Source organism: Pyricularia grisea, assembly GCF_004355905.1.
Source record: "Pyricularia grisea strain NI907 chromosome Unknown Pyricularia_grisea_NI907_Scaffold_1, whole genome shotgun sequence".
NCBI classification, from domain to species: Eukaryota; Fungi; Ascomycota; class Sordariomycetes; order Magnaporthales; family Pyriculariaceae; genus Pyricularia; species Pyricularia grisea.
Genome location: NW_022156716.1, coordinates 5,011,140 through 5,035,845, shown reverse-complemented (window position 1 = coordinate 5,035,845; position 24,706 = coordinate 5,011,140). Strand labels below are relative to the sequence as shown.

The following is a 24,706-nucleotide window of genomic DNA, read 5'->3' as shown; positions in this document are numbered from 1 at the left end:
AATGAATTAGCATCCATCGCGTTTTTGGTTCAAAACTCCTCGGCATGTTCTGATGCGTGCCTGGGAATGAAGATGAAAGAATGCTTCAATTACTTTCACGTCCGACGCTAACCATCCTTCATGGCTGGTTTGATGCAGGGTAGGTGTAATTCACAGGGCATCCATAGTGACTGGGATGGGCTGGCTGCTTACCCCACTACACCGGTAGCCCAGCGTATGACGACGTCGCAAACAATCAACCGAGCTGTGAATAGGTACCGCCAACCTGCCTCAACCACCAGCTACTCAAGCTCACCCATATTGGATATTCCACCTCAGTTACACACGACTGAGATCCAACAAGACGACCTAACACTCGACCACCGCTTTGTCCGATCGCTGGCAGGCCATCAAAAATGTCCATCATCCAGCATCACACCTCAGCCTCGCTCACGGATGCCTGGCGCACCATCAACATCGACGCACTGACCGAGGACAGTAGCGTCAACTTTGATACCTCAACGCTGCGCCCGCCCCTGCCAGAGGTCAGTGATGCAGAGGTGCGACAGCTTGCCCAGCAGATTCGTCAATTGCTACGAGGAGGCGATCCCGAGCGCGCGTTACGGGGCTGCCTAGAGATGCCCGTTTACCAGGCAGATGAACCAGTCAAGGTGCGTTGACATACATATCTGCTTCCCGCATATATGCCGAAAGCCCCTTCAAGTATGTATCTGACATCATTTGGCTCTATTTAGGACGCGCATCTCCAGACCGTCATCGAGGTGTTGCAGTCAATCAAGGCTAGCGACATGACGCCGATGCTTAACCGGATATATGGATCGGACGGCGGCAGTGAACTTTTGGACGTGCTCATGAAGTACATGTATGTCTTGTTCTTTTGTTACTCAGATTTTCAGAGTATATCAGACGCTGTACGGACCACCGGTGACTGACTAGCTGTTCTCGACGACACAGATACAAGGGGATGGCCGCGGCGTCATCGAATGGCAACCCTCGAACCCCTACCAAAGTCACACCTCAAGCTACCGGAGGCTTTAGCCAGGTTGGCTCTAGGCCCGGAGCAGCAAACGAGTCGGCAGGTGCAGGCATGAGTGTACTCCTGAGCTGGCATGAGAAAGTCGTCGAGGTTGCAGGACTGGGTTGCATAGGTCGTGTTATGACCGATTGGAGGAGAGTATGATTTGCACTGCATCAGTCGATGTTGGTAAAACAGAACGGAAGCACGTATTAGATGTTTTTTATGATGAATCCAACAGTCAAAATTGCATGCGATACGCCTGCCATTGCAAAGCTGCTCGTGCTCGACACATCAGCCGCTAGCTAGGGTATCATGCAAGGAATACTAATACATATATGTCTTCACCGCGTCCCGACCCACCCTCCTTGGGTGCATCGAACCGGCCAGAGTCGAATTATTTGGTCTCAAGGACGTCCTTGAGGTTTATCTGAGCACTGCCTCTAGGGAGAGGTTGCCGTTGGCCCTCCCCCTCCCGCCAGCCTATCATGTAAATTATTCGGAAGGTGGCAGGAAGACTGCCATCTTCGTTTCCGTGCAACTCCCGATAGATGGCATCGCTGGCAAGAAGCACATCCCTACTGATGGCGCCCATTTCACGCCCGATGACGGCGTTTCCCTCGCCCATGGCCTGCAGATCCTGCATCAGGGCAAAGCTGTCCGGATAGTCGACAATAACATCATCCACGTCCACCGTCAACATCTTGAACCCGGCACGCTGCAACAACCCGCCAACGTCTTTGACATCGGCCAGAGGCGAGACGTGCGGTGACACGCCTCCCCTACGCTCTTGCTCGGCCAGCTGCAAAGACGTCCGCAGCTCGTACAGAGTATCACCGCCAAGCATCGCGCCAATGAAGGGCGAATCTGGCTTAAGGACGTTATTGATCTGTCCGAGTACGCCGGGGAGATCGTTGATCCAGTGCATGCTCAGGTTGCTAAGCACCAGATCAAAAGTAGCCGGCTCAAATGGGAGAGTCTCCTCATCATCCAGGACCACGCGGGAGATGTCCATCTCACGATTCCAAGGCTCGTCAGCATCCCGGTACAACATGGCCCGTGACGAATCAGCAGCGGTGAGTTTGGACATGCGCGTGGCTATCGGAGGGGATATGGGATTCGCCGGATCCGGATCTGGGTTCTCTCGCGTCAATGCCTTGGCAACGTTGCAGGCATTGGCTCCCAGGTCCAGAACATTTGGGAATTGGCGTTTAATGTCCTAAAAAAAAAGGGTACATAGCTGGGTCAGCTGACTTTTGGACGTATAAACTGGCCGTGATTTTCTCATCAAGGACCGTACCAATAGTCGTTCACACAACCGGACGGCAACTTCATCTTTCAGATAGTCTGCCTGTCTGCTCAGTTGTGGATTGGACGCAGCTCTTTCTTTTTGTAACCATTTTGTCCTTCTATTGAAGACCTCAAAGACGGGCCCGCCAGCGGCCTGGAAGGCGTATGAGCGTCTTGTCCAACTTTGCACACGAACGTTCCTCGAAAACGCCGATATCTTCTGCATATGCGGCCTCATTCTCCCCACTTGAGGCTTCGCAGCATTTATAAGGATCTGTTGAATGGGAAAACCAGATATAATACATAACAGACCTAACTGCTCTTAATATTACAGTACAAAAGGTTGAAAGAAAGCAGGCTCGAGTGATCAATTTCGTTCCACAGCGTCATGGATATCAGCCACACTTGTTCTTCCCCACAGCCAAGCTGAAGCAAGACAGGCACCAGGCTGACCAATAAAATTAGTTCGAAAGAAAGATGAAAGCCACTTGTGGCTCGGGACTGACCCACCGTTCTCAGTTCGAAAGTACCAGGGGTCGTAGGCAATGAATTTCCAGTCTCATTTCGGGAAGGCGTACGCTTTGGCCAAGTCCCTTGGGAGGAGTTCTCCGTTCGAAGACTCCACATCGAATCATATGCTAAGGTAATAGGTAATGCGATACCCTGCCATCCGGTCCAGTTCAGGCTCTGAAGTCCCTTGGGGTATCTAAACCCCCTTTGCAGGTCACCTTTTCTTCGCAAATAATCTTCCCCTGGTGCTAGCTGGCGAGCACTTTAGGCCCTGGTGCTTCTATTTAGGTCGTATTGCGGACAGAAAGAACACGAACTCCGTCGTCCCAGCTTTCCCGTGCGCTCGACCCCTCGATTACCCGACCGCCAGAGCCCTCCCGCGTCCAACAGTTAACTATACCACCCTCCCGCCCTTACGCCTAACACGGTTTCCACGGAAAAGATCGCACTCCTACGTCACTAGGCAGTGAGATCTGTTTGATGCTGTGAACCGCCACTACAGTCATTGAGAAACGCTGGGGGATGGTTTTAGAGCCACTCGCGGCGCCGCGGAATTTGTTCAAAGGAGGAGGAGGTTCACACGTCGAGGGGCTCGCATAGCTTCCACAATACCGCCAAGATGGCTTCCACCGCCGCCGGCTTCCTTGGTCGCTCGAGTAGCAGCAACTCAAACATGCGCGGACTGGTTCAGTTCATTGCCGACTTGAGGAATGCAAGGGCTCGCGAGCTGGAAGAGAAGCGGATCAACAAAGAACTGGCAAACATCAGGTGGGTGCTGGATGGTGCTTATTCTTTCGCATCTTCTCTGTTACTCTGCCGGCGCAGATATGATGCGCAGAGGGAAATAGGCTGACTGATGCGCGCCGTGGTACAGGCAAAAATTCAAAGGTAGCCCTGGCAAAAGCTAACCGGAAGTATTTCAACGTATGGACGGACTGGTTTACTAACTTTCCCGCGCAGATGGAAATCTCAACGGTTACCACAGGAAGAAATATGTTTGCAAGGTGTGCATATACTGTCCAAACGAAGCTTGATCCAAAACTTGCTGCTGTTGACCCTGATGCTAAATTTAAATAGCTCCTCTATATCTATATTCTTGGCTGGAACGTCGACTTTGGCCACCTGGAGGCTGTCAACCTTATATCGGCCAACAAGTACTCGGAAAAGCAGATTGGATACCTCGCAATGACTTTATTCCTTCACGAGAAACACGAGCTACTCCATCTGGTCGTCAACAGCATACGGAAAGATCTACTCGATCACAATGAGCTCTTCAACTGCTTGGCACTGCATGCCATTGCGAATGTTGGTGGAAGAGAGATGGGTGAGGCATTGAGCAGCGAAGTACACAGGCTGTTAATATCACCGTAGGGTACACCCCTCAAATACCCCTGAAGTCGCCTCTCACAGGCTAACGCATAAATGACCAGGACATCCAAAGCGTTTGTCAAAAAGAAAGCAGCTTTGACGCTCCTGAGGCTGTACCGCAAGCATCCAGATATTGTGCAACCTCAATGGGCCGAAAGGATAATATCACTGATGGATGATGTTGATCTGGGCGTGGCACTTTCTGTGACATCTTTGGTCGCCGCCCTTGCTCAAGACAATCCTGATCAGTACAAGGGAGCCTATGTCAAGGCAGCTTCAAGACTGAAGAGGCTTGTCATAGATGGCGACTATAATGGCGATTATCTCTACTACAAGGTTCCCTGTCCATGGATTCAAGTCAAACTGCTGAGGTTACTTCAGTACTTCCCACCATCAGGTAGGTTCAGCCAGCCGATCAAACCGATTAACTGGGCAAGCTGTCCGACATACTGATACTTTGCGTAACAGAGGATAGCCATGTACGAGACCTCATTCGGGAGTCTTTGCAAAAGATCCTGAATCTCGCTTTAGAAAGTTCCAAGAACGTCCAACAAAACAATGCCCAAAACGCAGTCCTTTTCGAGGCCATCAATCTTATCATCCACCTTGATACGGAGCAAGCTCTCATGAAGCAAATCTCATCGAGGCTGGGGAGATTCATCCAGTCAAGAGAGACAAATGTTCGTTATCTTGGCTTGGAGGCCATGACGCACTTGGCGGCTCGTGCCGAAACTCTCGATCCAATCAAACAGCATCAAGACGTTATTCTGGGCTCTTTGAAGGACCGCGATATCAGTGTGAGGAGAAAGGGTCTAGACCTTCTCTACAGCATGTGCGATTCGACAAACGCGCAGATAATAGTGGGAGAGCTACTTCACTATCTGCAAAACGCGGACTTTGCCATTCGGGAAGAAATGGTATTGAAGATTGCAATCTTGACCGAGAAACACGCCACAGACGTTCAGTGGTACGTTAACATCTCACTGCGGCTGATAGCAATGGCTGGCGACCACGTCAGTGACGAGGTTTGGCAGCGTGTGATCCAAATTGTTACAAACAACGAAGAGCTCCAAGTATACGCATCGCAGACGTCACTGCAATATCTCCGACAGGACCACTGTCATGAGACGCTTGTCAAGATTGGGACATATATCCTGGGCGAATTTGGACATCTCATTGCCGAAGAACCTGGGTGCAGCCCCATCGAGCAGTTTATGGCCTTGGAAACAAAGCTGCACGCATGCTCTTCTAGCACAAGAGCAATGATTCTGTCTTGCTTTGTCAAGTTTGTGAATCTCTTCCCGGAGATCAAGCCGCAGTTGACACATGTCTTTGATATTTACAGCCACACACTTGACTCGGAGCTTCAGCAAAGGGCCTGTGAATACCTCGCTTTGACGAGACTGCCAACTGATGACCTACTCCGGACGGTCTGTGATGAAATGCCGCCTTTCCCAGAACGCCAATCTGCTTTGCTGTCGCGACTACACCAGAAACACGCAAATACTAGCGACAAGCGGACCTGGGTTGTCGGCGGCAAGGATGCTAACGCAGATGCCACAGAATTAAGCATGGCTAAAAATCCCGGTTTGAGGAGGACTTTCACAAGCGCATCAGCCAATGGAAATGGACAGGCCAACGGCGGATCTAATGGGCAGCCCAACGGATCCTCAGACCTTCTTTCAGGTCTGGACATGACAAAGACCACGCAGGCGACAAAGACACCCAATCTCGCCAGCGCAGCACACCTGTCGCCCGGCTGGCAGAAGGGATTCAACAAGCTCATGCTCCGGCCGGACGGTGTGCTATTCGAGGATGGCCAGATACAGGTCGGTGTTCGATCCGAGTACAGGGGTGAGATGGCGTGTCTCATTCTTTACTTCATGAACAAGACGCCGGCACTTGTGAGCTCCTTCACCACCACGCTCGATCTGGACGAGAGTGAGAAAGAAAATCTGTCGATTGATGTCAAAGGCTTGCCGGATAGCAATCTCAGTCACCAAGGCCAGTCACAGCAAGTCGTCATGTTCCAAGCCAAGAGGGCATTCGAGAAGAGCCCAACGATTCGCATCAGCTATTTAGCAGGTGCACTCCAGGCCATCACACTGAAGTTGCCTGTCGCTCTGCACAAGTTTATGGAGCCGGCAGACTTGTCAGCTGAAGACTTCTTTAAGAGGTGGAAGCAGATCGGAGGAGCCCCAAGAGAAGCACAACAGATTGTCAATCTCACGAGCACCAGCAGGGACCGTGAACTCACAGAGCCATTCGTCCGCAAGGTCCTCGAGGGGTTTAGATGGGGCATTCTCCGCGGTGTTGACCCTAATCAGAAGAACTTTGTCGGTGCCAGCGTGCTCCACACTACAGATGGCGGCAAATATGGTTGCTTGCTGAGACTCGAACCCAATTATCAATCACAGGTTAGTCGCTGTTTTCATTTGTGGAAGCCTCTGGCTTCCGAACATGGCTAAAGCTGTGGCAGGATTTGCCAAGCAAACAACTAACATGCTTTTCCCTTCCTTCAGATGGTTCGTGTTACAATTCGGGCTACCGACGAGAGCGTACCATCAGTGCTTCTCAAGCTCATGGAGGAGCAGCTGTCCCAAGGTGTTTCTACAGTCCCTGAGGAACATTCTGGGCCGAGAGCGTATGAAATCTCGGCGGCTTTTAGCAATATTATGGTGATGTCTGATGCAGACAGGCTGCCGACATAGGTTTCTGGGGGTATTGTATGTTGCAGTTCTCTGCCTTGGGCCTTGCGGCCAGAGCATAACAAAGTCGCTATAATGTATAAAGATGCTCCTTCGTCATACTGCTCTTGAAATGGTGGTGGTTGAGTGGGTTTTCGATCAAGCACACCAACAGATGCGCCTTGTCCTGGTACTTTTTATAAAGTTACATATTTTAAAAATGCGTGAACGTGAAAGAAATTGTTTTGTGAATGGCAACGAACTTATTCCCTCAGATTGCATGCTGTCAATACCAAGGTGTCCATAGCTCGCAGAGTATTAACCACTCCCTATGGCTGGCTGTAAGAATATGGTCAGCGGAAAAAAGGACACAGTGATATATATCTCCGATTTACGGTGGTTCGAATAAAGACAATCCGCGCTTGCAATATCTATGAAGTGAGGAGGCGAGCCACATATGCTTGCAAATTTGATCTGAACGTAAGCAGATCCCTTCAAGCTTGAAGGATCGTACACTATATTATACGTCATCTGTCTAATTATCCGGCTTTGCCTGTTCAGATGGGCGGGCATGCTTCGAGGGCCATACCGCTTGCTGCTCACCTTTACTAAAAGCAGCCAAAAAATCACTCGACAATTTTTGCATCAGCCTTTGCCGGCCTTTCACCAAAAATGGTGCTCCCTATACGGACCTCATGGCTTCCCATCGCGATGGCGCCCTCAAAGTCGTCGCTCATGCCCATGCTCAGCTCCAACTCGCCCTCCAACGCCAACTCCTTGGCCACCAGGTCGCGCTGCTCCCTCAGGCACACGAAATCCTCATTCTCCGTCTCGGGCGTGGTGGCACGGGACCTCGCGATGGCGCCAATGGTCATCAGCCCCAGCAGGCGGAGGTTTGGGCACTCGTCCGAGGCGACGGCCCGACACAAGGCAACCGTCTCCTCGCCCGGCGCGCAGCCCGACTTGGACTCCTCGCCAGACGTGTTGACCTGGACGTGGATGTTGAGGGGCGGCTCCCCGGCCTGGCCACGGGCGCGGTCGAGCAGCTGGGCCTTTTTCAGCGTGTCGACGCTCGACACGCACCACAGGTTTGGGATCTTGGCGATGCTCTTGCAGTGCGTCGACTGCAAACCCCCGATGAAGTGCCACTGGATGGACCGCGGGAGCACCTGCGCCTTTTGCGACAGCTCCTGCGCGTAATTTTCGCCAAAGTGCGTGTGGCCCACGGGCGCGCTGTGAAGGGCCAGGATGTCGTTTGCCGGCTTCAACTTGGACACGGCCACGAGCCTGACCTGCTCCGGGAGTTAGGTTTTCGAAAGCGAATTGGTGAAAAAGTTGCCAACCGGTTTAAAGAGTATTTGAGTTCGATTTTAGTCACTTACAGGTCGGCCCTTGGCTGCGGACTGGAGGCGCTCAGTTACGGCACGGAGTTGGTTGGCGAGGGCCTGTGCCCTCTCTGGGGAGACCTTCATCTCCGTTTCTGTCCCGCTCATCACCGTGTATTGGCGGGAGTATATATGGAGTAGATATGAAGCCGGTGCAGAACAAGATACTCGAGGTGGCCAACCAAAAAAAGACAAAGTAGAAAAGGGATTGACCCGATCTAGATGTCAATCGACCAAGTGACTTGTCTAACAAATTATGGCAGTTGTTGCCGTCAGCTCAGATACCTTTTTTTTTTTTTTTTTTTTTTTTTTTTTTTTTTTTTTATTTGTGAATAATTTGGACTGATGAAATCCAGTCATGAACTTCTGAGTGGTGACACTTTCATAAGGGAAGAAGAAGTGGGTAGAAGAAACTAACGGCGTCACCGCGGGGAGGCCCGCCCCAGGTACTGAATTGATCGACCCACCCAGTCTCTAGCATGTATGTGGGGCTGTTAACTTTCGATTTCACAACCCTTCCTGTTGGCGAACAGATCGATGTCAGGTACAACACCGTGACATCTTTACAGCCACTCAACCTGAAATTGAAGCTTCCTACCTCATTCTTAACCCAGGTCTCTTTGGGCATACAAAGGACTTGCGGAGCAACGTCAAACTCACATCTGAAATCATTTTGCTATCTGACGAATATCCATTACAGTCCTCACTAACCCAACCACAATGGCAGCATGGTGTGATTAACAAAAAAAAAACCCCCCGATCAATGTGCGAAATCGAAGCAATATACACATTCGTTCACGTTTGATCTTTCACTGCGCATACAGATCCATTGGACCAAGGCAGTAAAGAATTCCACAAAGACTGATCTGAACTTTGGCACTCATTGTTCGTTGCTAAAATACTGATACAATGTCATTGTCCTCATGGTTTCCAAAATGCGCCCATCACTCCACCGAGGTGATTGTTGATTGTTTGGCTTATTGAAATTGCTTGCTTCATACCGGTATGTGGTCAAAAGATTACTTCTATAAAAAGGGTGATACCTGGCCGTCATGATGCAAACTTGATATTCCCCTCAGCCCAAAGCAAACAACCACAATCGCAACAGCAACACGCATAACAACACAACCCAAAAAAGAAAGATACCCCAGGAGAACATCCAGACACAGGCAGACATAATGCGCCCATTTACGAACCTCGTCAACTCTACCCGTGGCAAGAAGGCTGAAAAGGGTAATCCCGCTGACTATGGCACCCCCAAGACGGTGACATACTGGGATGAAGAGCGCAATGAGAAACGTCCCGAATGCGTCAATTGTCAGGAAATCCTCCACCGGGGACCACCGTGCCGTTGTAATTTGTGTGGAGCTGTTAACCTTGAGGTCTTGGGCCATGACGAAGCCAACCTGGAGAATACAAAGCCCTCCGGCGGAGGCAGTAGTAGCAGCAACAGCAACAAGGACGACAAGAACAAAAAGAAGAACAAGAACGCCAGCAGCAGTAGCAGTGGCAGCGGCAGCAGTGCCACTAAGGAGCAGGGTCAGCTGAATGAGGACTGGCAGCATATCATGGTCTATCGCCCGGGAAAGGATTTTGTTCACAAATCTCAGCAGCAGTAAGTCCAAAAGAACTCGGACAAGGGTCCTAACATCAAGACCCCGGAGAAGAGAATCAAGCATGCGTGAATCTTGAAGGACTGTATAGGCCTCCAAAGTTGATTTGGCCTACGGCTACCTGGGTAAAACTCCTTCAATATCACTTGTGCCTCCAAAGTACATCCCAAGGGGATTTTGGCTTCGTCCTGTGTCTCATGCCAAGCAAATTGGTGTTCCCTCGTCACCCATTCCTAATTTTCACTTTTACTTTGTTCTATGTATATCCCCTGTTCTCCTTCATCGTTGCCATTACCCCCCATCACCATCTTTATGTTTATTCTTTGCGCATCTATCTTCGATAGCTGATGCAGCTGCCTGTGCTTGATCTGTGTCCGTGACCATAACGTCTTCTGGATCCATCTCAATAGAGTCCTTATCTTCAACCTCCTCTTTGTCAATCATTTGCCATCTCATTAGTTCCTCAGACTCCCGCTCATCCCTTGCGCATGGTTCTGGTTTTCGCAGCTGAAGATTCTCTTGGTCTAATTCGTGCGTGAGTTCCTCTTCTTGGTCTTGCCTTTGCTTGCTACGTTCTTCCAATATCCACCGGCCAACCCTCTCAAAGGCAGCGGTGCAAGCACGGTAGGAAGATTGAACAGTCGGCACATCCTGGCGGCTCTGTTGACCACTTGTCTCGCCGGCTCCTGACGAAATCTTCTGGACATCTTCACCGGTTTTCTTCTGCTTTGAATTGCCAGTCAGATAGCTCAGCGCGACCCCAGCAAGTCTATTGCCAATATTATCTAGAACACTTGGGGCGGCATCGGGTTCTGGCACCAGCAGTGGGTAGGCCTGGTCCAGAGCGAGGGGCGCTATGTTGTGCGTCCTGGCGAGCTCTGTTAAGATTCGGACCATGGCATCCTGTCGCTGGCCGTCGAAGACCATGGACGGGATTATTTCGTTCAGGTCAACGGAGAGCTTGCGATGAAGTCGTTCCCGTGCGCCGGGAACAAATTTATGGCCCGACCCGTACTTTAGCGCGTCGACCAATCGTCCTAGACAGCCCGAATATGTGGTCAGTCCATGGCGGCAGGATTTACCATGGTCGGGAATGAAAGCCACCAAGCCTGGGGCCAGAGAAACATCTTTCGGCGCTATTAACTCCTCGACACGCTTGCAATTCGGCGTGACCAGGCTGGAGCAGAGGTGAAAATTCAACATAATCATTGCCAAGTCTGTTGCGTTGAGTCGAGCCCCTTGAGCCCAAACGTGGATGGTATCACAGGCGGTTTGAATTTCTATCAAATCTTCGAGCGAAGGCTTTGCCTGATCGCAAAGCTCGATAAACTCAAAAAGAAGCGCCGCGACATAAGCGAAGCTCCTCGAGCTATTCTCGCCAAGACTATCCAGACTGTTCGGCCGCTTGACACCATAATCGACGCAAAGGAGATACTCAAGGATGTCCCTGAGCTCGTTCGGCTTGAGCCGCCTCGCTAGCGAATGCGCTGATTGCGTAGCTGGCCACCCCAGGACCTCGGAAACTCGTTTTGTGAGACGCTGCCCGGATGGTTTGGCCATCATGATCGGCGAGACCGGCACTCCATATCTGGCCAGGCTCTTGCCGACACATTCCCTCTCATAGAAAAGGATGGCCAAGGTCTGAACGAGGCGCATGTGTCTGATGGGGTCCGTCTCTGCTAGGATTGCAACCTCTTCGAGCGGGAGGGTCGCCTCCATACGAGCGACGGCCCTGTTCCAGAGCGGCCGTGCCTGCTGCTTGGTGAAGCGCGCAAACTCGGCAGTTTCGGGTCGGCATGCCCGGCTTGGTGGTGTCCCTGGGATCACCTCGCCGAGAACCGCGTATAGCTCTCTCGAGCTGCCAGGTACTGACCTAGCTGTAGGCTCGACCGTACCGGGCGATGCCATCTTCTGAGCATATCTAAACATGCTAACGAGGGAGAGAATTGAATTTGAAAATGATTAGAAGGATGAATATAATTCAGACAAAATCGATGGCTTGATTGTGTATGATCAGGAACGAGCCTCTCGGTATTTACAAAGTTGAAGGTGTAACAAAGAAGCATGGGGAGATCCAACAAAAGAGGGAAAGAGACACAGACTCCCCTTTAAATATGATTTAGTGATGGCGGAAAGAGTAGCTTGGACTAGGGCATGGTAAGGGCTACTGAGCATGCGGATATCACAGGTTCGCATGCATGGCTTGAGGGCTCGCCATATAGATATTTCATGGTACTTAAAAGCTTAGATACTTCCAGTCTCGCAGGCATTTTGCCATGGGCATGTGCTTCATGCACACAGAGGTACTTGGTCTACAGATTCCCATGTGACGGATGACATTGACCAGAGCAACTGGCAAGGTCTTCCAGCTCTGGGGGGACAGCACAAGACTTTCCCATTTCATCCACATTTTGGAGCCCATATCTCTCCACAACTGAGCGTCAAGACGCACAGTCCATGTGACTTTTTTTTTTACCCAGATCGATTCTTTGTGAGCCTGTTGTCTCCTTGTGGGCGCGAAATACAGAAACCGAGAGTCCAGATGTTGGCTCTTTGGCTGGTCAGTATGCCACTCTTCGCTGCAAAGAGTAAAAAAAGTAATTTGCAAAAGTCACCAGAAGACCAAGGATAGATATAGTTTCTGCGCCCACAGTTCACGAAGCAAACAGAGAACAATAAGCAGGATCTATGGTTGCCCCAGCCATTAATAGGGGTATAGACCTCAACTAGTCTAGCATGAATCGAATCCTGTAACCCTGAGGTTTCAATCATGTGCGAAAAAAGAGCGAGAAGAATAAATCTTGGTGCCCTTGAAAAGCTAAAAACCCCCCCAAAAAAAAATACCGAACCAAAAAGCGCCTTGGGCGCATATGTCAACTCTGCATACCTATTTGACATGCAGTTGCTGTTTAGTAACAAAGGGTCCTTGTTGGTGTTGATGGGAATTTGAAATGGACTGATCTGACTAGGCAGGTTTAGGGTAGGTAAGGTATTTCCATCGTATGTGGGTAGGTGTCAAGACGGATAGATGTACTTACTTTATATATGTCCTGTGCACGTGCCAGCTCTCGTGTTGTTGGTAAGGCTTAACTCAATGCAACAGTGTGAAAAGGAGTACTCTGTAAAGGGGATAGTGGGGCAACCATACCCCTGACACGATGCGCGGCAGCGGAAGCGGACTGGGTCCAGATGGACGTTATTACGCGTTGGTTGGTTCGAATTGTCTTCTACAGTCTGTCCATTCGTTGCCTGCCTACAGAAATTGAACCTTATCTCGAAATCGAATTGGTCTTCTACGTCCTTACATCTGCTTCCCGAGTCTACGACGGCATTGATTTCTCCAGTCATTGTAGAAATCAGGCAGGACTACGGGGAAGCTGCAAAATTATGCCTCTTCGTTGCACCGCTTAAATAATTCTGTGGTGATTTGTACCCCTTTCGTTGTCTATGCCATAAATTTTTGTCCCACCGTCGTCGTCGTCGCCCTCGATTGCCCACCACCAGCTGCCCCTGCAGCCACCCACTCCTTTTTGAACAAAAAGTTACTCTCCTGAATACTTCAACGCTTACATATCAGCTCTCAAGCAGTCTCGTATGGGCAACTAGCGAGCAAAGCAATATCAGCACAATGCCGAAACAACACGTTATCTTCGGGCGGCCAGTCCCGCAAATCCCTCCTCGAAGGATCGCATTCTTACTCGCGTGCCTGGGTATCTTCGCCGTCGGTTCCCTTCTGTTCACGCTGCCCAGCACCATCGAGACGGGCCCGAACCTTTCCAAGTTCACCGACCTCAGGCCGTCGATACCCAAGAAGATTACCGGCGCCGTGTCGTCATGGAAGAGCCGCTTGAACCCCTTTAAGCCGCCCTCGCACCCCCCGCCTCGCCAGAACAACGACACTTTGGGGGAGTCATCGTGGTACTCGGACTGGAAGTGGCTCTCGTCCCCCTTCTCATCCACCGTGACCCTCGACGAGAACAGATCGATCCTGCCGCCTATGAAGGTACGGACGCCCATATACTGCTACTACGATACAGTCCTGGCCGCGAAGAAGGATACAGCGAGGAGGGAAGCCGAGAGTGCCCTGCTGCTCAGCTGGAGGAGAGCGTGGTGGGCACAGGGCTTCAAGCCTATCATCCTCAGCATTGCTGAGGCTATCAACAATCCCAAGTACGCCGAGGTGCAGGGTCTCAAACTGGAGCCGGAGCTCAAGACGGACTTGATGAAGTGGCTGGCCTGGGAGAACATGGGCGGCGGAGTATTGTCCCACTACCTTGTCTTCCCAATGGCTGCGCGCGAGGACCCCTTGCTGGCGTACTTGCGTCGGGGAGAGTTTCCCGCCTTGACACGGTGGAAGGGGATGGACGACGCTCTTTTCGTAGGACCCAAGATCGAGGTCACAGCTGCTATAAAACAAGTCATAGCAAACCCGAGACTCGAGGGCTTGAAGGATTTTATCACTGCCGTGTCTAACACGGCATCAAAGGATCAAAAGGAAGTATTCAACGTAGATGACCCTCCCAAATCTATTGCATTCTACGACGAAAAGGGTATCAGCGCCACCTATGGCAAGATTGGCGAAGTCAGCGAGAGCAACTACGCCGAATGGCTCTTGAAGCTCGATGCGCTCATCAATGGTCACCTGCAGACTGCATGGCAAAACGTCTTTTACGACGGTATCGCCGTGGTCAAGCCGTACCCAGAGCACACTACGGCCATGGTGGATCCTGCACTGAAGCTCGCGGCCCGTCTGTCAACGTGCCTGGATAGCCCCATCCCAGCCTCATGCCCACCCAACTGGCCCAAGTGCCGCCCGTGCAAGCCCGGCTCGGTCAAGACGACGACGCCATCGCAGTACGCCAACACGACGGCGCTCTACAGCATCGGCACCGTACCACATCCGTACACCCTGCAGAGCATGATCAGCCGCAAACTACGGCTGGATATCCCATGGCTCGTACGGCACTCGAAGCGTGACGCCTGGCTGGACGCAGTGATGAAGGGACTGGTCGATGAAAGGCTCTCGGCCAGCGCGCGCGTGATACGCTTCAAAGAGGCGGTTGCGGGTGATTATGCAGCAGCACACAGCCTGTGGATCCCCGCCGAGAGGGAACTACCCGACGACTTGGCGTGGCGGTTCGGGTTCCCCCTTCCCCCTGCCGATGGCGATGACGCCCAAAAAGACAAAACCGCGCCCAAGCCCGAAGCCATGACGGGAACCGAAACGGGAGACAAGAAACAGGCCCGCGATATGGTCCCCGACCAGACTCTCGATGAAGAGCAGCTGAAATTGGACGAACTCGAGCGTGACCTCAACGCCGGCACCGAGGGTACTCCTGCGGCGCAATTGCGGGAAGACAAGCTTTTGCAAATGGCCAAGGAGATCAGGTTCAGCGAAGACCCCTCGGATATCAAGGTTCGCGAGGCGGCCGAGGCCTGGAACCTGGCCGACACGGAGGCGTGGCGGTTCGTGCGTGCGTTCCTGGCCCGTTCGCGGGTTGAGCGGATGAAGTGGGAGGAGGAGGAAAGGCAGTATGCCGGTGGCGCCGGCGCCGAGAAGGTTAGACAAGACAGCAAAGGCCTCGGGAGGTGGCTAGAAAAGAAGTGATGATTTGCGATCTTTTTAGAAGTAAAAAGAAATACCAGCTGTACACAGAAATCTATAGTAATATTCCGGGCGAAGATTGTGGTATTTTGCTTTTATGAGAATGGGAATGAGATGAGGTTGTTTGTTTGTTTGGCTTTTTTATACTTTTTTCTTTTTTTTTTTTTGTTTTGGGTCCCCTCCGGAGCATGCAGGGTTAGAAATGGTTTGTTTGCGAAGACATATATATAAAAAATCCACTGTGTGATTTATGGTCCGTTTGCACGGCCGAAAATTCAGATTGGTTCGCGGGTGTCTCAAGGCTAACTATATATATATATATGACATGTCCTGATAGCAGGCGAAGACAACCGGTGGTGGGGAGGGACCCAATGATGCAGACTTGCACACTTATGTCCATCCACACCGAGACTCAAGCCTGGGTGGTATCACCCCCCATCTCACCACTAAGCTCACGGGAGGTGGCGCCACTGAATTGTTTGAATGCAAGACAGGTCAGCTATCAGGCTAAATGAGAAAAATCAAGTGCACAACTGGCTGAACCACAGAGACTTACCGTCGGGTTGGTCCTCCATTGAACCCATTCTGATAGCCATTGGCAGGCTGCACGTGTTTACCACCGCCACCGTCGCCGTCGGCGGATTGAGCCTGATAGGACAGCAGAGCAGCCCTGGTGGCCTCGACCACACGTTCGGCCTGGAAGACGGCATCCTGGAGCGCCTTGACAGTCTGAGAGGCCCTTTCCGCCGTCCCGTTACCGTTGACCTTGCCATTGCCGTTGACCTTGGAAGCAGCAGCGGCATCACGCTCCTGGAGCATCTCGCGGATGAAGCCGTTGAGCCAGAGGCCCTCGAGGTCACTGGCCGACATTGCCTCGGCGCCCGAGATGGTGCCGCGGCACGAGGCAGCGCCGCACAGGCAGTCGAAGGGCTGGGCCATGTGCCACTCGGTGGACGGGTAGAAGAAGGTCAGCTCCTCGCCGGCGCGGATACCCTTGGGTCCGACCAGGATCGCAAGGTTGGCCGTGTCGAAAATGAGCGAGGGTTCACACGAATGGTTGATGTACAGCAGGTCGCTATTGAGGTTCAGATGTCGGTCCCGGCTGATCTGCACCGTGGCGTACGTCGGCTTGTCGGCCAGGGTACAGGGCGGGAAGGACATCTTGGCGTAGAGGGCGAAAGGGGGTAGGGTCACGCGGGAGCGGGACATGGAGGTGAATTCGGCATCATTGATGATGACTTCTTGAATCTCGGGGTGCGAGGGGGAAATCCAGTGGGGCTTGAGGGGTGCCATCTTTGTTGCTGTCTTGTGAAAGACGGTATATAGATGTTACAAGTGGATGAATGTGGCAAATAGAACCAGAGAAGAGTGGCAGACAGACGTACAGAGCTTTCTGTGCGAGTTTTTATTTATGTAACGAGGCAATACTGATGATGGTGATGGTGATGATGTAGGGGAAATCGTAGACAAGAGGCTTGGCTAGACAACAAAGAAGAACACCCAATGACCAACAAAGAGGGCATGGATATATGGAACTTTCTCAGGACAACAAAGACTCCATGCGGACCGAATCCACACTTGACCTCGGCTTTTGTGGGATTTGCCTTTGCAAGAGTCACTGCACTGCCTACCCTTCAGGGAACTCACTCCCGGATTTGATCCATTTATTCCCCATAATCAGCGAAAGTCCCCGCGCGCCGTTTGCACGCTAGATGTTTGGCTACGCATAGCGAGTAATTGAGTTGCTCCGCCCGAATCCATGGGCAGTCATACCGGTACATACGGTAGAGAGTGGGTTCAGTCTTTTGGTAGCCCGGTGTGGTTGATAATCACGGTGAGCTCTTCTTTACCGAGATGCCTGCCGCTTGTACGGGTTGGTGCTTGCCACGCTTTGACATGTGTGCACTTGATGGAACCTTGCCGGTTGGCAGACACTAGCTGGAGAGAAACTAGGCCGACTGGCAGTCGGATCTGAGCCGAAATGTCATCATCCGGTGGGCGACCTGGAAAATGATACGCAGTAAACATGTAATGCCGCGCAAAGGTGCAGTCGGGGAAAATACTTCCATCAGTCCGATTCTGATAATTCATTCCATTTGCGTCCTGTTTTGCCAGTTTTGGGTTGTCCCCCCACACCACCCCGCGTTCTTACATTGAAAAGATTGAAGCCACATCAGCCACACCGAATATCGGCAAGCCTCACAAAGACAACCCCAACCCTGATAAGCGACACAACTAAATATCTCCTCCACTTCGTAATTTCTCCAACATGGATGGGGTCTTCATACAGATCATGTGCTGCAATCGTGAATAGCAGGCATACCTACTTAGGTAGTTAATGTCGTTTTGCCCTCGCTTGTTGATAATCGTCAAATCTGCAATGGTCGATGCAGCTCTTGCATACCTGTATCTACCTACCTTGCTACCTGCCTACATATATATGATCGGAGATCAGGGCCGTACCGCTGGTTTGGCAACGGCCCTGTTCTACCGAGTACTAACTGTGCATGCAGTATCTACTCCGTGTTATGGCAGCAACAGCAGCCAAGCCCTAGGCTGGGTCTAGACCTGAACCGACCCATTGACCACCCTTGTACCCCTTGCAATCAGCAGTACACCTGAAGTGGACTTTGGGCTAGTCTAGCCCCATTACAACCTTATTATGCCTCCCACATCTTTCTTCACTCGCCAATCTGTGCGACGGCCCAGTCGTATTTATTTGTTATGCCCGCCAAGAGGCCCGGAGCTTCTTTTCGTTGGTTTGGAAATGCGGGTGAGAGGGACTAGAATACTACAGAGTTTCGCGTTGCTTCCTCGTCATTCTTTTCTCATTAAGGCGCTGGCACAGGTTTGTGGAAGCAATCGGTTGGCAGTTACGGACTGGCCGGGAACGAGCGTGCACATCTCAAAGTCCAGATGCGCCTGCCGCCTTTTCTGAGCTGTCACCCCATGTTGGTGTGGCTTCCTTACCTTAGTTCGGACGGACTAACCCAAGTAAACATGGGTTAGGTACCTACCTGACAAGCGAGGTACCTGGTCTGCAAACTCACCCATGCTACCTTATAAGGAAGGAACGGTACCCAAAAGTAGTCAAATCTCGGTCGCACGCGGCTGATTTCCCATTCCGCGCCTTCTTTTTCTACAGTACTTCTTGGACCTCTTGTCCGACGACTCGCAACTACTTTGGGCTTTTGTGCTCCTTCCACCCGGTTCGCCTTTTGACATTCTGACAGCAACACAGACGGGGAGAAGTCCCGTTTGCAAGCAAATCTGTGCCTGCCATGCCATTCCTCTTAGCTGGCGCGCCTTCCTGACGTCTGAAGGCTCGTTTTCGAAGCCTTTTTTCTCTTTGCCCAGGGCGTAAAAGGATTTCACGAGCTATGTCTCACCTTGTCGTTGGCTGAAGGCACACAGAGAAACGCACATACACTCAACAACTTGAACTTGTCACGTCAATCAATCTTGTCATCAATTGTCACACGTCTTGTAGTGTGATACCCTCATTATCCCGATTGGTTCTTTAGTCTTCTGTTCAATCAAAAGACTCTGCTTTGAGCTCCTCGGGCACGCAATAGCCAGTCAACTCTGAAAAATCTCGCGATTACGATTCTTCCTGCTCAAATTCTTACACACATACACACACAAACGTCATTCCAAGGCTGTTCGAAAAACTGTTTCTTCAACATGCTCCTCAATCCCATTTTCCTCATCGCCGGCCTGGGTGCAGGCGTCAGCTCGGCCTACCACCTGCTTCGCCTACCAAAGTCAATGGGCTACAAGAGAGAGTGGTCACAGCTCTCGCCTTGCAGCAACTTCAACATCAGTCAAGTCATGGTGGGGACCAACTACTCGGTCAATGGTTACCCGTTGGCAGTTACATCCACCAACGCCAACGTCACCTTCACGGTCAGGGTCCGTTTGCTCAATGATTCTGCCGAAGAAAAGTTCCATCAGATCTTGCCACCACTAGTCATGTCCATGTATGGCACCTTGTGCATTCCGTCGGTACCCGTCGACAAGAAGTGGGTTGGCCAGCTTGCCCAGTACCAGGTCATCTCGGACCACGCCTCCATGAGGACCTACCAGGTATGTTGACCCTTGATACTTTGATAAACAGCGGTCTCAGTTGATGGGAACCTGGCTTTCAATACTGACTCTGTTTGCCGAATTCACAGTGTTCTCTCGTCCAGTTTTTGGATACACCCGCTGTGGACGCCTCGTCTTTTGACGTCTGCAAGAACACGACTGGTGTCAATGGTACATTCCAGGAGTGGGGAAGCGAGATTCTCACCACCCCTACCCCGTCCTCCGCGCTCCCAGCTCCGACCGAGGTCGAACCTGAGAATGCGGCTCAGGACCATATGGCCAAGCTCAACCCATGGATGATGGTCGGCGTGCCGGCCATTACTGGTCTTCTTCCGATTCTTGTCACACTTGTCTAGGGGTGTTTTAAAAGCCTCGACGACTTGCTCACCTCGTTTCTCGGTGGTTGATCTTATTTAGCGTCCAGAGGATACGAGATGGGGTGGATATGTGTAAATTGGTGCAGCTGGGGACTCACAAGTCAGGACGAAGCGTGGCGTTTAATGGGATCTGTTATTTCTTTTATGGTGTCGACCGCTGGTTGGCACAGGATCAAAAGTTGATTTTTGGGAGGACATGTGTTGCTTTGTGTTTATGAAGATATCCCGCCAATCTTTTGGTATGCATTGTTAATAGGTAATAGAAACAAGACAAACAATCAACAGAGCCTTTTTTTTCTTCCACTTTTTTCTCCAGTTGCAGTGGTTTTGGCCGATGACCATCAGTAGTATCGATTGATGGGTGTAAGTCTAAAATGGATACTCTTCCCATAACCAAAGCTTCTTAACCAAGCCCAAATTTATACATAACCTAACAACATATAAATAGTTGCCCGAGTTGAATCAACTAGATTTTCTGGGTTTGCTGCAATCCAAATTGATCGAAATATCGAATGGGTAATTGTTATAGGTTTTATTTTGTATGGTTGAGCAGGCCCCTAACCCTCCCAAGCCTCTCCACATGCCTGCTGCATTTCTGCCGATCCACCAGTTTCTTTTAATTCCATTCCTGGCGCGGCACGTATTGCACATATGTAACCTAAGCCCTGATCGTCAAATATGGCCGATATTGCATGCATGTCCGAGTATACGAATGATGGGGCCAAAGACGAGGCGATCCTTTGGGTCACTTCCTATCACCGCCATGACTGGGATTTGGTCGGAATTCACTCTAGCCCACAGGATCACGAAAGGGTCCGGGAATCTATCTTGGAACCTTTCCCCCGGCTCGCGTCATACCAATGTTTTCTTTGCGGATGTTTCGTCCCTCTTCTTCGGCACTGAATCTAACTGATTTCACTCGGAATGTGGCATATTGCTACGCCTAATCTCCATTGGTACCACAGACACACTCATATTGACAATGTTTGTATGTCCACTGTAGTTCTTCCAGGCGCAGATATGTTAGCTCATCAGGTCTTCTAAGATTCCCTCTATCTCCTCTTTTCGAAAAGGCAAGCATAACAGCTCAGTTCCTAGCGCATCTTTCCGACTGGTGATGATTTGGTGATCATGAAATCTGTGTTATGATTGTTGTCAGTCGCCTGAATTATGCACACATGTCAGGTCGGTAGAATTGGAAAGAAGCAGACTTACTCTTTGAGCAGTGTCCTGAAAGCCATCTCAGAGCTGCAAATGAATTCCTCAACCGCCTTGTTGTACATCATCCTGTACTCCACCCCTGGACCATCTCCGCCCGAAAAGTCTCCCATTCCCATGCCGCTGCCCTCGTCCATGGCCACAAGAGCTTCAGTGACGAGCAGACGGAACAGGTTCTTGGCGTTCTCCGGCAGACTACGCAGCACAAATATGACACCGTCCTTGCCACCGACGCGCCGGTCCTTGCGGCCCAGCAGCTCGTGCACCTCGTCGACGACATCAAGCTCCGCGGCACCAAAGGCTGCAAAAGTCGTGCAGTCATGCATGGCAAAATTGAACTGTGACCTCTGGCCCGCGTCCCACAGCAGGGAGAAATCGGGCGTGTCGGCAGAGCAAACAAGACGGATCTGTTTGTGGGAGGCAAGCTGTGCAAGGATGGCCTGCGTCGTATTACTGGAACCACCCTTGCGCATGCCTGGCGCATCGATAGAGTTCACTATTATCGTGAGAACAGTGTCGGGGTGCTCAGCGAGCAGTGACATGAGCCCTTGAGCCATGGTCACAGGGAGTGTTGCTGGGAGTCTAAAAGCCGGATCGACAGCCCGTGCCATCGTGCTCAGGGCCTCCTTGATGCCGCCCGACGTCCGTATATACCCATTGACAACTACTATCCTCTTGTGGCCTCGGTGGTATAGCTCCGTCGCAAACCTCTGGAGGAGAGCGCGTTTAGAGCCGTAGCCATACAGGCAGATGCTGAAACCTTGGGATAACTCGAATGCCCATTGCCGAAAGGAGTCGGCGTGCATGTTTTGTAGAAATTGAACATCACTAGCGTGTGGATCCTTGTAGTCCCGTACCAAGTTGAAGTATTCCTCGTGCGTAAGCAGCTCCAGGTTCAGCCTGTTCCCGGAAGTTTTAAGAGAGCCGGGCTTGTTTTGGAAGAAGTAACGCTCGTACGGAGGAAGATCTCGTGGAGGGGTGGGCGACCTTTTTCTTGCCGGTCCGTTCTTCCCGCTTCCTTTTGGACGACCGGGTCTCCTCTTTGTTGGAGTAGGGGCCACCTCCGACTGTTCCCCTGTTTCCAGATCTTCTGCGGGAGCCTCGACTTCCACGGTTGGTATCTGCTGGCCTTCATCCTCGTCTTCGCTGGACTGATAAATCTCCCTTGCTAAAACATCATCGCCGGCCTCATCGTCGCTCATCATGCCCGAGACCACACGCTCGATCATCGTCCTCACGCTCTTCTTGCGCGCTGACCGATCGGCCAGGTTCCGCCTGCGCGGCGTATCGATCCCGTTGGATCCATTGGTCTTGACTGGGGTTGCCCATTTTCTGCCGCTTTGTGATTTGGATGGTGTTGTGTGAACCCCGTTCAGCGGTGGCTTGGGCAGGTTCTTGCTACCCTTCGGCCTGCCTGGTTTCCTCTTGGTGGGCGTCTGGGCTGGTCCCTCCAGTACATCCACGACCAGGTCGTTGACATTCCTTTTCAGAGGTTGTCCATCCTCCTCTTTGGCCTTGGATTCGGCCAATACTTTGGGCGCAGTCTCTGGTTTAGTTTTGATTTCTTTTGGGGAGTCTCGAAATCTAGTGGGCTTTCGTCTCTTCCGTGGTGTCAGGTCCTTGTCGACCTCGGGTTCATCTTCGGCATGTCCTCTTTTCCTGGCGCTTGTCTGTTCCTCTGAGGGTGATGTCGGCAACTCTCCTAGTGAATTTCTGGTCCGCATATCTCGGTGCCTGCCAGAGGCCTGGTGTGTAATATCGGTCTTTCGTGGGGGTGTTTTCTCCCTCTTAATTTTTTCTGTCGCTGGCGGCTTGGCTTCAATTGATGTTGATGAGATCAAAGGGCTGAGGGTATAATATTTTTGTTGTCAGTTCAACCATGATGCAAGCATGCAGCTGGACGCGTCTCGAATACGCGCTCGCACAGACCAGATGCGACTAGTTGCAGGGGGGTAGGGGTCGCAACAGCAGTCGTCTCTCCCTAGCTACTGTAGGTACCTGGGGTACCTGCAAGGTACCACGCAGCAGTACAGTCCAACATCAAACATGTGCTGAATGACCATGACATGGACGAATCTCATTTTCAGACACTTATTCTATAACGCTTGTCATTCTCGACTAGACCACACTACCAGGCCGCTGTCTTGACCCAGTTCAAATCATCCGAAGTCATAGATTTCTGAATAAGTCAGTGGGGGTTGGACAAAACATTTCGAAAGAATTGCTTGCGGCAATCATGAACCTCAACCTTTCAGCATCGCTGAACATTTTCAAACTGATTGCGAATCCTGCACTGTGCCTGCCTCACGCGACAGTTAATACTTTCAATGACTTGCCGCTGCCTCTGGGGAAAGCATTGAAAGGCGGCAAAGATGGAGCCGAGGTTGACATAAAGGCGGTTGTTCTGGATAAGGATGACTGTTTTGCATACCCAGAAACAAACGGCATACACGAGCCTTATAAGGTAAACAGCATATCGGCTTTTTTTTTTTTTTTTTTTTTTTTTTTTTTTTTTTTACTTCGCCCGAACAGATCCCTTTCACTTCAGTCCCTCCATCTCCATAAAGTTGACCTAACCCTAAATACAACCAGGACCGGTTCGCAGCCCTGAAGGCAGCATACCCCGGCCGCAGGCTGCTCATCGTCTCCAACACTGCGGGCGCGCTGAGCCATGACCCAAAGAGGAAGCTCGCTCAGGAGCTCGAGGAGGTTACGGGGGTTACGGTCCTTTCACACAAGACCAAGAAGCCCGGCTGCGGCGGCGAGATCATGGAGTACTTTCGCGCCCACCCGGACACGGGCGTCACCTCGCCCGCGCAGATCGCCGTCGTCGGAGACCGCCTGTCGACCGACATGATGCTGGCCAACATGATGGGCAGCTGGGGAGTCTGGGTCAAGGACGGGGTGGCACCTATGCAGAAGAAGAGCATTGTAAGTGCCTTCTCCTCTCTTGGTTCATCATGTAAGTCTCTGTGGGTTGAAAGTTCGTTACCTAATTCATCAAACTTTAGTTCTCGCGGCTTGAGCATCGCTTGATGCCATTTCTCCTCAAAAGGGGTTACTCTGCTCCACAACCACAAAGTCCTTTCGAATGAGATGGACTTAGCCAGTCATGAGATATATCTAGACTAATTATTGTTTAACGCAACTGTAGACTTCCCTCTCCTTCATTATGCTGCTGGGTATGCTGCAAGTCTAGTGTCATAATTGTGCATTATGCCTCGAACATCTAACAGAGCCTTTTACTACATCCGCTTCTTCTGGGCTTGATTGTTATCCGAGATCTGTGATTCTGACAGGCGAAAATACTTCACACCACGTGTCTACCCAGCTGGGTCACCTGAACAACTTATTGCTTACGAGCAAGTAAAGTATGAGAACTGATCGTTCCCACGTATGTCAAGATGACAATAAGAGAGTCTTTATCGACTAGTCTAGACGACACCCAATCTACCAAGTGGAAGACACGTTCATGACCTTGAGCGTCCAATATGCTCTGCAGACATGTGGTGACAACGTTTCGCCGTGACTTGTACGAAGGCGAGAGGCCGA

General features: G+C 51.2%; 12 protein-coding genes across 12 annotated transcripts; 7 read left to right on the top strand and 5 right to left on the bottom strand.

Moving 5' to 3' along the window:
* The first annotated feature begins 233 nt into the window (after positions 1–233).
* Positions 234–2,615, top strand: PgNI_01537 (uncharacterized protein). The gene is made up of 4 exons (XM_031121608.1): positions 234–650; positions 735–862; positions 955–2,231; positions 2,308–2,615. Exons 1-3 carry the CDS (start codon positions 396–398, stop codon positions 1,178–1,180), a joined length of 609 nt encoding a protein of 202 aa, XP_030986784.1. The 5' UTR covers positions 234–395; the 3' UTR covers positions 1,181–2,231; positions 2,308–2,615.
* Positions 1,413–2,543, bottom strand: PgNI_01538 (uncharacterized protein; the record flags this gene model as incomplete). The annotated part of the gene is made up of 2 exons (XM_031121609.1): positions 1,413–2,234; positions 2,316–2,543. The coding sequence occupies 2 exons, from the start codon at positions 2,541–2,543 to the stop codon at positions 1,413–1,415; spliced, it is 1,050 nt and encodes a 349-aa protein (XP_030986785.1).
* A 169-nt stretch (positions 2,616–2,784) lies between the features above and the next one.
* PgNI_01536 (uncharacterized protein) lies at positions 2,785–7,094 on the top strand. The gene is made up of 8 exons (XM_031121607.1): positions 2,785–2,948; positions 3,029–3,583; positions 3,690–3,703; positions 3,776–3,819; positions 3,893–4,182; positions 4,246–4,580; positions 4,652–6,600; positions 6,706–7,094. The coding sequence occupies exons 2-8, from the start codon at positions 3,435–3,437 to the stop codon at positions 6,892–6,894; spliced, it is 2,970 nt and encodes a 989-aa protein (XP_030986783.1). The 5' UTR covers positions 2,785–2,948; positions 3,029–3,434; the 3' UTR covers positions 6,895–7,094.
* Positions 7,095–7,332: 238 nt separating this feature from the next.
* Positions 7,333–8,590, bottom strand: PgNI_01535 (uncharacterized protein). The gene is made up of 2 exons (XM_031121606.1): positions 8,253–8,590; positions 7,333–8,162 (listed from the first exon to the last, which is right to left on the bottom strand). The coding sequence occupies exons 1-2, from the start codon at positions 8,361–8,363 to the stop codon at positions 7,497–7,499; spliced, it is 777 nt and encodes a 258-aa protein (XP_030986782.1). The 5' UTR covers positions 8,364–8,590; the 3' UTR covers positions 7,333–7,496.
* An 843-nt stretch (positions 8,591–9,433) lies between these two features.
* PgNI_01534 (uncharacterized protein) lies at positions 9,434–9,874 on the top strand (the record flags this gene model as incomplete). Its single annotated transcript, XM_031121605.1, has 1 exon — positions 9,434–9,874. One exon carries the CDS (start codon positions 9,434–9,436, stop codon positions 9,872–9,874), a length of 441 nt encoding a protein of 146 aa, XP_030986781.1.
* Positions 9,875–10,159: 285 nt separating this feature from the next.
* PgNI_01533 (uncharacterized protein) lies at positions 10,160–11,776 on the bottom strand (the record flags this gene model as incomplete). The annotated part of the gene is made up of 1 exon (XM_031121604.1): positions 10,160–11,776. One exon carries the CDS (start codon positions 11,774–11,776, stop codon positions 10,160–10,162), a length of 1,617 nt encoding a protein of 538 aa, XP_030986780.1.
* A 1,720-nt stretch (positions 11,777–13,496) lies between these two features.
* Positions 13,497–15,476, top strand: PgNI_01532 (uncharacterized protein; the record flags this gene model as incomplete). The annotated part of the gene is made up of 1 exon (XM_031121603.1): positions 13,497–15,476. One exon carries the CDS (start codon positions 13,497–13,499, stop codon positions 15,474–15,476), a length of 1,980 nt encoding a protein of 659 aa, XP_030986779.1.
* A 262-nt stretch (positions 15,477–15,738) lies between these two features.
* On the bottom strand, positions 15,739–17,383 carry PgNI_01530 (uncharacterized protein). The gene is made up of 2 exons (XM_031121601.1): positions 16,030–17,383; positions 15,739–15,943 (listed from the first exon to the last, which is right to left on the bottom strand). The coding sequence occupies exons 1-2, from the start codon at positions 16,764–16,766 to the stop codon at positions 15,886–15,888; spliced, it is 795 nt and encodes a 264-aa protein (XP_030986777.1). The 5' UTR covers positions 16,767–17,383; the 3' UTR covers positions 15,739–15,885.
* Positions 15,848–16,661, top strand: PgNI_01531 (uncharacterized protein; the record flags this gene model as incomplete). Its single annotated transcript, XM_031121602.1, has 2 exons — positions 15,848–15,950; positions 16,066–16,661. 2 exons carry the CDS (start codon positions 15,848–15,850, stop codon positions 16,659–16,661), a joined length of 699 nt encoding a protein of 232 aa, XP_030986778.1.
* Positions 17,384–18,539: 1,156 nt separating the features above from the next.
* PgNI_01529 (uncharacterized protein) lies at positions 18,540–20,225 on the top strand. The gene is made up of 2 exons (XM_031121600.1): positions 18,540–19,559; positions 19,649–20,225. Exons 1-2 carry the CDS (start codon positions 19,158–19,160, stop codon positions 19,913–19,915), a joined length of 669 nt encoding a protein of 222 aa, XP_030988170.1. The 5' UTR covers positions 18,540–19,157; the 3' UTR covers positions 19,916–20,225.
* A 629-nt stretch (positions 20,226–20,854) lies between these two features.
* PgNI_01528 (uncharacterized protein) lies at positions 20,855–22,878 on the bottom strand (the record flags this gene model as incomplete). Its single annotated transcript, XM_031121599.1, has 2 exons — positions 20,855–21,074; positions 21,152–22,878. 2 exons carry the CDS (start codon positions 22,876–22,878, stop codon positions 20,960–20,962), a joined length of 1,842 nt encoding a protein of 613 aa, XP_030988171.1. The 3' UTR covers positions 20,855–20,959.
* Positions 22,879–23,207: 329 nt separating this feature from the next.
* On the top strand, positions 23,208–24,507 carry PgNI_01527 (uncharacterized protein). The gene is made up of 3 exons (XM_031121598.1): positions 23,208–23,618; positions 23,747–24,085; positions 24,309–24,507. The coding sequence occupies exons 1-3, from the start codon at positions 23,391–23,393 to the stop codon at positions 24,351–24,353; spliced, it is 612 nt and encodes a 203-aa protein (XP_030988162.1). The 5' UTR covers positions 23,208–23,390; the 3' UTR covers positions 24,354–24,507.
* The last annotated feature ends 199 nt before the right edge of the window (positions 24,508–24,706 follow it).